This window comes from Chenopodium album, chromosome 24, assembly GCF_948465745.1.
Source record: "Chenopodium album chromosome 24, dcCheAlbu1.1, whole genome shotgun sequence".
NCBI classification, from domain to species: domain Eukaryota; kingdom Viridiplantae; phylum Streptophyta; class Magnoliopsida; order Caryophyllales; family Amaranthaceae; genus Chenopodium; species Chenopodium album.
In genome coordinates, this window is record NC_137857.1 from 22,761,731 (window position 1) to 22,773,935 (window position 12,205).

Consider the following 12,205-nt stretch of genomic DNA (forward strand, 5'->3'; position numbering starts at 1 on the left):
GCTGAGAGGGACGGCCATCAGGTCCCAATGTATTTTATCAGCCACGTACTTCATAATGCTGAGCTTAAGTACCCCCCAATTGAAAAATTTGGCCTAGCCTTGTACATGGCATCAAAGAAGCTGCGGCCATACTTTTTGGCACATTCAATTGTGGTATATACAGACCAACCCTTGAAGAAGCCTTTCTCAACATTAGAGGCAAGTGGCCGCATGCTCAAGTGGGCCTTGGAGCTCAGAGGTTTTGACCTTGTGTTTGAACCAAGGAAGGCAATCAAGGTGCAAGCTTTTGCGGATTTTTTGGCTGAAATGACGCGGCCTGATCTTCAGCCGGCCGGGGACCAAGTCTGGAAGGTGTTTGTGGATGGTAGTGCAACAGCGACCGGGTGTGGCGCTGGTATTATATGTGAATCTCCTGAGGGAGACAAGTATGAGTACGCATTGAGATTTCAGTTCCAAGCGTCAAACAATGAAGCTGAGTATGAAGCATTGTTGGCCGGCCTGAGGATGTGTAAAGCGGCCGGGGCAACCAAAGTTGAAGTATGCTCGGACTCCCGGCTAATAGTTCACCAAGTCAATGGTGGCTTCGAAGCTAGGGAGTCGGCCATGATGAAGTACATGCAGCTAGTAAAGGATGAGGCCGAGGGCCTAGAACATTTCTCTCTCAAACAAGTTCCTCGTTCAGAAAATCATCAAGCGGACGCGCTCTCCAAATTGGCTTCCTCGGCATCATGTGATACTCCAAGGTCAGTGTTTTGGGAAGTAAAGGAGAAAAGGAGTATTGATGCCGAGCTCGTTCAGATAATAGATAGAAGTTCAACCTGGATGGACGGAATTATTTCCTATTTAAGGGTTGGAATACTTCCGGACGATCCAAAAGAGAGTTGGCTAATGAAGAGGAGAGCGGCCTGGTTTGAGATGAAGGATGGGGAGTTATTCAAAAAAGCCTTTGTGAAGCCTTACCTTAAGTGTATAACCCCTGAAAGAGGGCATGATGTGTTGGACGACCTTCACCAGGGACATTGTGGCTCACATATTGGAGGATGAGCCTTAGCTGAAAAAGCGACTCATTTGGGTTATTATTGGCCGAGCTTGAATTCGGATGCCATGAAAATGGTAAAAAATGTGACAAGTGCCAGAGATTTTCAACCCTTATTCATCGTCCAGCAAATAGTCTATCAGCCATCAGTAGTCCGCTTCCTTCTGCTAAAAGGGGCATGGACATTTTGGGGCCGTATACTCCTGCATCCGGCCAGAGACGATATGTACTAGTGGCAGTAGACTACTTCACTAAATGGGTTGAAGCTGAGGCCGTCCGGGGCATCAAATGGACGAATGTGTCAGCCTTCATTTGGAAGAGCATAATCACTCGGTATGGGGTACCTCAGTCAATGGTGTTCGACAATGGACCTCAGTTTGAGACGCGTGAGCTCAAAGACTGGTTGGGGGATCAAGGCATAACTCATTGTTTTGCCTCAGTCGGCCGACCACAAGCCAATGGCCAAGTTGAGGCCTATAATAAGTTGATTTCAAATGGGATCAAGTTCAAGCTTGAAAAGGCAGGCGGCCTATGGGCGGACGAGTTGGTTAATGTGCTATGGTCCATACGGACAACAGCAAAGAGTTCTACAGGGGAGACTCCATTCTTTCTGGTCTATGGAGCTGAGGCTGTACTCCCAATTGAAATGTACGAGCCCACTTTACGGGTAATGCTCTATGATGAATCGGCCAATTGGGAGGCCATGAAGACCGCTCTAGACTTTCTTCCAGAAGCTAAGGGCAATGAGGCGCTTAAACATGAGATTTATCGCTTAAGGATGACAAGGGCATATAATCGCCGAGTGTCTAAGCGGCCGCTCAAAATGGGGGATCTAGTGTTGAGGAAAATGGAAGCTGTTGGCCGTGCCAATGAGGACGGCAAGTTGACCCCAAACTGGGAGGGGCCGTAACGAATCAGGGAAGAAGTCCGTGACGGCACATATCGCCTTGAGGCAATTGATGGCCGTCAGATCCCACAGACATGGAACACTGACAATTTGAAGAAATATCATGTTTAAGTTTTTATTTCTTTAAGTACTTAGCCAAAAGGCTAGGTCTACTGACCGAGCCTTGTAATTAAAGCCATACGGCCACAACAATGTACTTTTGACAATATTAATGAAAAGTCAGGCATTGTTGAACTATTTACTGTTTTACTTGTATTTATTTGCATATCAAGATTTGTGATTAAAGGCCGAATGAAATGATTTACTAAGTTGCTTCCAATATAGCAACACGGCTGATCAGCCTTTCTGAGTGGCCGAGGTGAAAAGGAAGCAAGATTGCTCCCAACATAGAAATTCGGCCAGACATAAAAAAAAAAAATGCGTCCGCCCCATTCAAGGCGGACGATTGAGGCAAGGTATTCTGAACTTGTGTAGAAAGCAAGTGTCCTTTACAAATAGGGCAAGGGCATACCTAGGCGTTTAGCCCGGCTGAGCCAAGAATCTCTAAGTTGAGATAATACTTGGGATTTCTAGGGTACGTCCGAGCGATAGATTCAACGGACTACTCGTACAAAGATAGCCGAACGGCCGATTAAGTTGATTCGGTGCTTCACCTGGTCCAAGGGCAATCATTACTATGATTTGATTAACTTGCTAGTCGTCATACCCTTTAAGGCATAAAAACTACCAAGTTAATCAAACCACTTAGAGAATGGACTAGGTGAACACCGAATAAAGGGGCATACCCCTAGGAACGTACGAAAAAGCATAATATTTAGACGTACAAAAAACATTCAAAAAGCACGAAATTGCAAAAATTCTAAGTATGCAAAAATTGCAAAGTATGAAACAGAGGTGAAAGAACTGCTCAGAAGGCGGACAAATTTTTCATTAATTAGACCGCACAAAGGCGGCTGAAATGTGTACAAAACCGCTCAAACAGGCGGCCTCAAAATAAGAACAAAAAAAAGAAAAGTTACAACAAAAACCAAGTAAAGCTGAAAAGAGAAAGAATGCTGGAAAGTTGAGCAGACGGCTGCTGGAGGACCTGAGCTCTACTTAGCCGTATTATCTTTGGCAGGCTCCTATGCACTTTTGGCGTCCGCGACCGGGGCAGCCTTGTCGTCCGCCTCCTCCTCCTCATCTTCTTCTTCCTCGTCCTCTCCGTACTCAGGAGAAGTAACTACTAGCTCGGGAGGAGGCTGGCCGGCCCTCTTTGCCTCTTCCCTGAGGCAGACATAGTTCAGCCGCTTCTTGAAGCGTTCTTCATAATAGGCGGCCTCACCCTCGTCCACCATCAGGTCAAAGGCATCGAAGAAGTATGCCTTAAGACGATCTTCGGCGTTCTGCTCAATGCGGACAATTTCTTCAGCGCTGGGTGGTCGAGGAGTCTTTAGTTGCTCCTCATAGTCCGCAACGGACTTCTTCAAGGTCTCTGCCTCGACCTTCAGCGCGTCCGCTTCGTCCAAAGCAGACTTAAGGTTGGCCTGGGCCAACTTCAACTCACTCTTCAAGGCCTCAGACGCCTCGAAGCCCAGCCTCCATTTTTCCTTCTCCAGGACGGCCTCGTCCCTCTCAACCCGCATGGCATCCCTGGCCAAGGACTCCTCTTCGAGCGCCTTGCCCAGTTTGACCAGGTCTTCAGTTTGCCGCGCCGCCTTGTCGGCCAGCGCGGTTATTTGGGTCTCCAGGTGCACCCGTTGGACGGCGGCCGTCCCCGTCACTGCATCCTCGGCCTTCCTGATTTCGAGCCAAGCTTGCTTCAGCCGCTCGTTTTCCTTGTCCTTCCAGTCTAGGAAGGCGTTCAGGCGGAGGAAGAGTTGCGGACAAAAGAAGAAAATTTAGTCAAATATATGAAAATTAGCTAAGTGTTGGAAAGAAAAATTATAGAGAAAAGGAGGCGTACCTTAGCACTACAGTTGAGCATAGGGCCGAGGAAGCCCTCATTTATTCCCCGCAGCTTGTCACGCTGCGCTTGAGGAACTGCGCGGACCATGGCCTCGCGCATCGCTTTTCTGTCCGCACCAGTCAGTGACTGGTCGGGCAGTCTCATCTGCAACTCCTCTGAGATTTCTGCATACGGCCATTCAAAAAGAGTTAGTTAAAATTTACAAGTACAAATCTAAACGTACAAGAATAAAGTAAACAGGCTAACCAGTGGAGAAGCTTGGAGGAGAGAGAGCTATGGGAGGAGGCGGCAAAGAGGCCTCCCCCTCGTTTCCTGTACGACCAGCATCAGCATCACTGGCCGACTGACTGACATGTAGCCAGTCAGATTTTTTGACTATCTCGATTCCCGGAATTGAGAGGGAGCCGGTCATTTTTTCTGGGGTTGACTTATCCCCACCGTCCAAAGGGACGGACGCATCGTGGACCTGATTAGCAACAGGTGCCACGGGCTTGGAGACCCCGCTTTGTGTCAGCCGGGGCTGTACTCCTTGAGACTGCGTCGTAGCAGTCTGCGACTTCGCCTTGGCCGCGGATTTTGAGGGCGTCTTGGTCGCAACCGTCTTCCTCCTTTTAGATGCGTTCGCATCAGGAGTGGATGTGGCCGGCTGCTTCCTTCTCGCCTTCGGAGTAGAGGACTGAAAAAACACAATCAAAGTTAGAAAATTTTTTCAAGATAAGGAATGTGTCAGCGTCCGTGTAAATTGGGGAAGGAGCTCCCTTCCAGCATGCCAGAACGGACGAAATGCGTTCGTGAAAACTCGGGAAGAAGGCTCCTCCCAATATAGCAGAACGGACAATGGGGAAAGAGAAACTCCAAAACTAAACTAAGTGTTTACCTCCTTGAGTTGCTCGTACATCTTAAAATGAGCTTTGTATCGAGCCAAGTCCACCTCGGACATCTCCACCTCCCCTTTCTGGGCCGAGTCAAGCATAGCGTACGCCTCCACTGGAAAGAGAAAAAAGCAAAAGTGTTAGAATATTTTTCTAAAAACTCTACGTGCGTACAAAAAGTTTATATATCTAAGTGTCCACCTTGGGGCATGTTCTGGTACAGGCCGTACGCAGACATGAAAGTAGTGTCCCTAAGCCAATTGGCAAGAGGAACCCAATGGCTAGGGACACGTTCGGTTTTGTTACCCCGCTTGACTCGGTTGACCTTGAAATATTCAAGCTGGTGCTCGTGGCTTGGATGGATGGGCGGCTTGTCAGGTTTATGGTCCCCGCGTCCAAGCTGAATGGGATCCGGACGGCACTTGTTCATGCGGAGGTTGAACTCCGCATCTTGGGTTGTGATGCTGTAGAATCGGTGCTTCCAGTCCCTCCATTTGTTGACACGGTCGACCACGACCATGTAATCCCTGGTCGCACTCAAGACGAGCCAACCATCCACATCCTTCTCCAGCCGAGTGAGTGAGTGCATCTCACAGAAGACCGCAAAGTCTGGCGTGAAACCCTTGCAGATGCACGTCACTAAGTACCCAAAAATATTTAACCAACTGTTTGGCGTCAGTTGGAAAAGGCCAATGTCGTATTCGTCCAGAACTGTCCGGACAAATGGATGAAGAGGGAAGCGAAGGCCTACATCCAAGGCGGCCCTGTAAACGCAAAACGCCCGTTTGCGCGGCTTCTCCTCATCCCAGGTAGCCACAGCAATGGCTTTCCTAGGCAATTCTATTTCGAATCCCTCCCCCAAATGGAGGGACTCCTTGTACTTCTCAAAGTCCTTTTTTAAGAACTTCGGGGCCGTCTCCCCAACCGTACAGGTGTACGGATCCCTGAAGTTGTCGATGTTGGCGACGTTTTCTTCGACCGCCACCTCACCTTCGGCCGTCTCACCCACGGCCTCTTTCTCAACTTCTTCTTCTTCCACTTGGTGAGAAGGAGCACTCCCAAATTCCGAAGACAGCACCCTGTCCAAATCTGCTGCTTCAGCCGAGCTTCGGCCCCTCGAGCTAGGAACGCCCATGGAAGAAGGAACGTCCTCCTCAACCATCGGACGCTTGCCCTTATCTTTGGCAGCGTTCGCCTTATTTCCCGAAGTAGGGACGTTGCGAATAGGCATGTCGGACGGTTTCCTGATTGAGATTCCCGTCAAAGGTCTGTCCGCCCCGCCCAGTTGAAGTAGAGTTTGAGAGGAAGAGGGGACGGACGAACCAGCATCGTCTGCCCCAAGATCGGTAAGATGGTCTTTGCAGGCTACCAGTTCGGCCCCATCCATGACTGAACTGGCGAAGTGTGGGAACCTAAGTTCCGGAGCAAGAGTGGGCGAGGCGCCTTCAGCTTGTAGGCGTTCCTCGAAGGAAGAAGTGACCTCCACGGCCAAGTGATGAGAGCCAGTGGAGGCGGTCGTAGTTTGGGTGGTGGAGGTAGTCTCCACCTCCATTGTACTTGGGTTGCTAGGGTCATAGGGGACCCTAGGGTGAACCAGACTGCCGTCTGGGTTCCTGGCCGCATGACGCTCGCGTGTACGCATAGTTCTTGCCATTGCCTGTTGGGACAGAGAAGAATAAGTGGGGGTGAGTATGTATGCATCAGACATAGACTCTTTCCAAGGAGGAGACAACTCTTCTCCGTCCACTCTAGACTCCTCAGTCCCAGGCGAACGGCCAGCCTCATGAGGAGAGTCGGACGAAGCCGAGTATGGATCCAGAATTGAAGTAAAGAAAAAGAAAACAAGTAAAAGAAAAAGAGAAAGATGTAGACGGCCTACCATTGTACGTTCTGAAAATTCTGAAGGTGGTGGTGAAGTTCTTGAAGATTGACCGGAAAACTCAAAAATGCCCGGAAAACTCAAACTCACGGCGGCGCTCTTGAAGATTAAAGAAAAAATCACTTTCTCTCACTAGAATGCTCTGACTTCTCTCTAGAATTCGCAATTGGGTAAAGTGTGAAAATGAGAATTCACTTCCCATATTTATAGAATGAACTCATGGGGGCAAAATAGTAAAACCATCTTTCCCGCCTAAACATTCAAACGGTAATTTCTTGAGAAATTACTCGAAGAAAGGGACAGAACGACGTTAGGGTTCTGTTAACTTGTGAAAAAATCAGACGGACAATTGACGGCACGTCAAAGTAAGTTGAGATGAGTTAAGTGACAAATTCAAGAGTTTTACACCTTCAACACTTAGTCTCCAAACCTTGAGAATATCTAAGAGTAAAATGCGTCCGCCCAGTTCTCAGACGTTTAGTCCAAAGGGAAAAGTTCAGACGTACGCAGCATGATTAAAGAGCCAGAGAGTACGCCTGAAATTATAGAATCCCAATCCATCTCAAAAATATGTGGCCGCTCTTTAGGAGATAAGCTCCTCCCAGAGTATCAGAACGTCCAGCCCCATTGCTGTGGCCGCTCTGGGTAGTTAGGAGATACGCTCCTCCCAAAGTATGAGAACGTCCAGTCCAAAATATGTGGACGTCCCGATAAGCTAGGAGATAAGCTCCTCCCAAGGTATGAGGACGTCCAGTCCAAAGTGTGTGGACGTCCAAATGAACCAGGGATTAAGCCTCTCTCAGAATACGAGAACGTCCAGTACAAAGTATGGACGTCCAAATGAGCAAGAAGACAAGCTCACTCCAGACTACAAGGACGTCCAGACCAAAATATATGGACGTCCAGGTAGCAAAAAGAGCCTTAAGTCCAAAGTATATGGACGTCCAGGGCAGGTGGGAGGTAAACCCAACCCAGAGTACCAGGACGTCCAGAACGCAAGATCAGAGGAGGCGGCCAGTAAGTGTACGAGCCACCCCCTCTGAGGGGCAAATGTTTAGGGTAAAAATACCCCAGCTACGTGGCCCAATCTCATGGTGACACGTGGCCCAGTAAGAAGGCGACACGTGGCCCTATGAGGGTGTGACACGTGTCCACCTGACAGGGTGACACATGTCAACCATCTTTAAATACCCAAATACAACATCAGAAAGAGAAAAAGGCCCTGATTACATCAAGCCCAAATCCCGAGAAACCCTTGAAAGCCGTAAAACGGCGCCCCCCATGACACGTGGCGACCTCTGATTGTGCAGCCAATCATGTCACGAAATTCTATGGCATAAACCCTAGAGGGGCACATGTTCCCACCCTTATAAATACCCCAATCATTTATGATGGGAGGGGTGGCTTATGACATAACATAATATAGAGCACAAAAAGCTCCAACTTCTCTCTACTTTCTCTCTCTAGCCTTTTCCGGTTCCGATCACTAACTTGATCGTCGGAGGCGAATATTCCGATCACCGGAATATTCGTTGTTTTGCAGGTGTCCAAGTCTCATTGTCAGCAGAGCGTGACCAGTATCCGAGGGAATCACAATAAACCCCGAAACAATGTGTGGTCACTAATTATTCAAGAATGAAATTGGTATGTTTGGTTGATTGAACAATTATTGTTGATTGATTTATTATGCTTTGAGAGTCATCACCAAGTCCAATAACATGTAAATAACGTAAAGTGAAAGAGATTACGCACCAAAACTCTTGGAACGTATATACCTTGAGTATGAACAATGGGGGGAGTTATGGGGTTTTATATTTAACCATAACTTCCAATGGAGTACAGGACGCTGTATATTCCTTTTTATTTATTATTATGCGCAGGAATTCCGCCACCTTTGAGTGGTTTTGTCGCTGGCACGGTTAGCTCCCGTGTCAGTTAACCTTAATTTATTTGGGGGAGGTATAGGAGGAAAACCGTTCGATGCGTAATCAACGCTAAATGAATTATTTAGTGTCTAGTTAAAGTGTCTTGTTGATTGTTGTGTGTGCTTGTAAACAGGTACATTGAGGTAAGTGTGTGTTGGTAGGTAAAAGCATGTTAGTGTGTTTAATTACGCTTATGTACTCAGCTTTGCTGATTGTGTGTGTTTGTGTGTTTGGCCATGTCTTTATCTTGGCCCTATGATGACCCATTTTTAATGGAGAGTAGTGGGGACAAGTAGAGATAAATTTTTCAGGTTAAAGCATATTCATGACGGGGCATGAGTGAAGAGTGAATCATGCTAGTTTAAGATGTGTTTAATGCATTTTTTTTATTTATGATACATTTTGTGTGGACTAACGCAAAGGTTTGTTTTGGAACGGTATTGAATAAGTGCCTTTTAACGGTTCCAAGTTGTAGTTTGATTTTATTTGATTTCGTTTGTTTTGGTTTTAAACTTTACTTACGTTTGGTTGTCTTTAAGTTGACTTGTTTTGAACGGATTGTAATTCTAAGTCTTCCGCTGTGTATCTTTGATGATTGCCTTAGCCGTTTTCACGGTGGCGGTAATGTCTTAGATATTCCTAATCGTATTTTAAAAGAGTAAAGTAGGTATTTTTAAAGGAAAGGAATTTCTAAGGTGTTACAAAGTGGTATCTGGGAGCTTAGGGGAGATTTTTATTACCACTAAAGCCAAAAACGTGTTTTAAAGTGTTTTATTTTAAAACTTGGCCAAGTACTTATTTAATAGAATAATAGTTTTAAAAGCGAGTTATTTTATTTTATTTTGATTTTAAGAGGACAAAAATATTTATTTATTTTTTTTATGAGGTCCAAAATTTTTAGTTTGGACATCCGAAATTTTTATGGTATGTCCGAATTTTTTTTTGTGATGGCCGAATATTTTGGCCTTTTTTCGAAGCTTATTTTTAAATTTTATTTTAAAAAGAGGAGTCAAAAATATTTTTACTTTGTGCTTTTTGCAGGAAAGCAAGGATTGAGGTAAGAATTATGTGTTAAAAGCTTTTATTAGCATGTTGGTGAGCTTGGGTAGGAGAAGAAAAGGCATATAGGCTAGAATTCAATTTCTTCCCTATGTGCATATTTTTTTTATGAGGTGTTCAAGCATGTTGTATGACTAAATGTTTATTGATGAAAGGATGCAATATGTGAAATATTATATGTGAGCTATCAAGATTGTATGATTGAACACCGTACTTAATTTTCCGCAAGAACTGTATTATATTGTTATGGGAAGGGTTTTCTTTTGGTAGTCAAGTGTAACACCCCAATAATTCTCTCTTTAAACCTGTGAGGACCCTAAACAATATTCAAGAGAATTACTGGCGTGCTACCGCCACGTGTTCAAACGTTAAGGCTTCATCAGAAAATAGCAGCGGAAAACTAAATCGGTTATAAATAAGTTTCAAAACCAACGAATGAAACCAAATTAAGTCATACAACTTGGAACCATTAAGGCCCTTATTCAAAACCCAATAAAAGTAGTAAGTGATTAAATTCAGTGTTCTAATAAATTCAAACCCAAAAGAAATAGTGTCGAATAAAATCGAATTAAAATGAATTCAAACTTGCAAAGGAAATAAAATGCAAACAACCAACTCTCTACTCAAGATCCCACAACCCTGATGAATGTTGCATGTGTAAGAACCTGTGGTAATTCTGCTCCCTAATATTACAAGTGTAAAAATTGGATCGTCACAGGGTTATTGAAAGGCGAAGGCCATGACCAAAAAAAACACAAAGCACGCAATCAGCAAAGCTGAGTACATACAAGCTGCAAAATAAATTAAGAAATCCATAACATGCTACTAATAATCAATCATCATGCATCATTAAATTATAGACTCAACACACGACTCAACTATTTATATTACTAAGACTCCATTAATTAATATTAGGTAAATCATTATTTTTATTCATTGGATTACGCAATAGACAAGGTTGTCCAACCCATGCTCCATTTGGAACATCAATAAAAGAAAAACCCCATGCCTCCTTTCGGAAACATCAATAAACATCCAACGACCACGGGCGCGACTCCGTGACCGTAGTTTGTATGAGATCTCACCTAACTCCTAGTTTTGAAAAATATTTGAAACAAGAGACTCGTAGATCAGACGGCCTCGAGAAAAGTACACGGCTAATACCCCATGTACCCCAACCCCTGATTGCATTACTCCAGAAGTGCACCAATCCAGAGTTTTATTGCTCATCCATCTTCCACTTTACGTGATTTACAGGTTTAGACTTGGTGATGACTCATATGCATAACAATTCAATCAATCCAATATCAATTCAATCAAGTAAAACAACTTTTCAATTTCAATTCTTGATTTATTAGTGGCAAGCAACATTTATTATTTATTCCTTTACTACCTCGGTGTATAAACACCTTGAGTGCATAAGGCACCCCAAAACCTCAACCTCGTCTTAGAAGACTTAAATTCTTCCTTTACTCATCCTGCTTGCATAATCATAAATGACTGAATGAGTAATAAATTAATCATTACACCAATCATATACCTTTGCCTCTAAGAGCACCTTGCATAATTAGAGCACAAATAATACTTGCAATATAAAATAGTGCACGTCATACGAAATTCACAATGTATAACTGACGTGGGAAAAACTATGTCGTTGAACTAATCCTCCCTACGGTCAAACAAATTTATAATCACTCAACTACCTAAATACAAGTATAGAGTTAAGTCAAGGGTCGAACCACTAGGAACGGTTATGTTCAAGTATTTCTAATTAACGCCTAAGCTAGGTCAAAGTCCAAGGTGAAAGTTAACTCTATTATACTTCCTAAATCAAGAACCAAACATTTGAAACGCTAGGGAATGGGGATCAACATGCATTCATGATAACCAAGGTAATTAGGGAGTCAAGCAATCCAAGCAATGCAAAGACAAATAGTAGGAGCAATTAGGGGCATTCAACTAATCATCCTCACACTCTCTAACATAGATTTCTCTAGTGCTAAACAATATGAAGAAACATAATCAAATACTCAACTAATTATGATCAAATCGATATCAAGTGGTCATGTCAATCAATTCAATCATGCAATCAATGCTAGTAATCATGGTTAGCTACTCCAATCAAACTTATGCAACATGCAAACCTCTATCAATCAATTTAATCACAATACAAGAACTACTCAAATTCCCAAATCAATCTCAATCCGTCAATCACACATGTTTACCCAAACCCTAGCAAGTAAACTACTCAAGAAACATGATCAAATCTACTATCAACTATAGAGAACAAAATACCAAGAACAATTACTCTAATCAAACATCAAATAACAAAATCAAACCAAACAAACATCAAATTAAACAAAGCAATTAAATGAGATAGAGTTAAGAAATGCTCATTGATAATAGAGAAAATCTCAAACACAATTGTCACACTTGCATCTTCAATATCTCAATCACCATTGAAATCTCTCACTTTCTCTCTCTAAAACTACTCCTAAAATAGCCTAATCTAGAGAGAGAAGCTCTCAACCTAAGAGAGAGAAAAACTAAGCTAAGCTAAAATAAGAAAAATAGAATAA

General features: G+C 44.0%; 1 protein-coding gene across 1 annotated transcript in view; it reads right to left on the minus strand.

Annotated features, from left to right (window-relative positions):
• LOC145610661 (cationic amino acid transporter 1-like) overlaps positions 1 to 12,205 on the minus strand; it is a 65,070-nt gene that overhangs the window by 25,606 nt on the left and 27,259 nt on the right. Inside the window, exons 3-4 of the mRNA XM_081665964.1 lie at positions 4,138 to 4,567; positions 3,889 to 4,055 (exon numbers count right to left, since the gene is read on the minus strand). Coding sequence (XP_081522090.1) covers positions 3,889 to 4,055; positions 4,138 to 4,567 — 597 coding nt within the window. The remainder of the gene's footprint in view (positions 1 to 3,888; positions 4,056 to 4,137; positions 4,568 to 12,205) is intronic.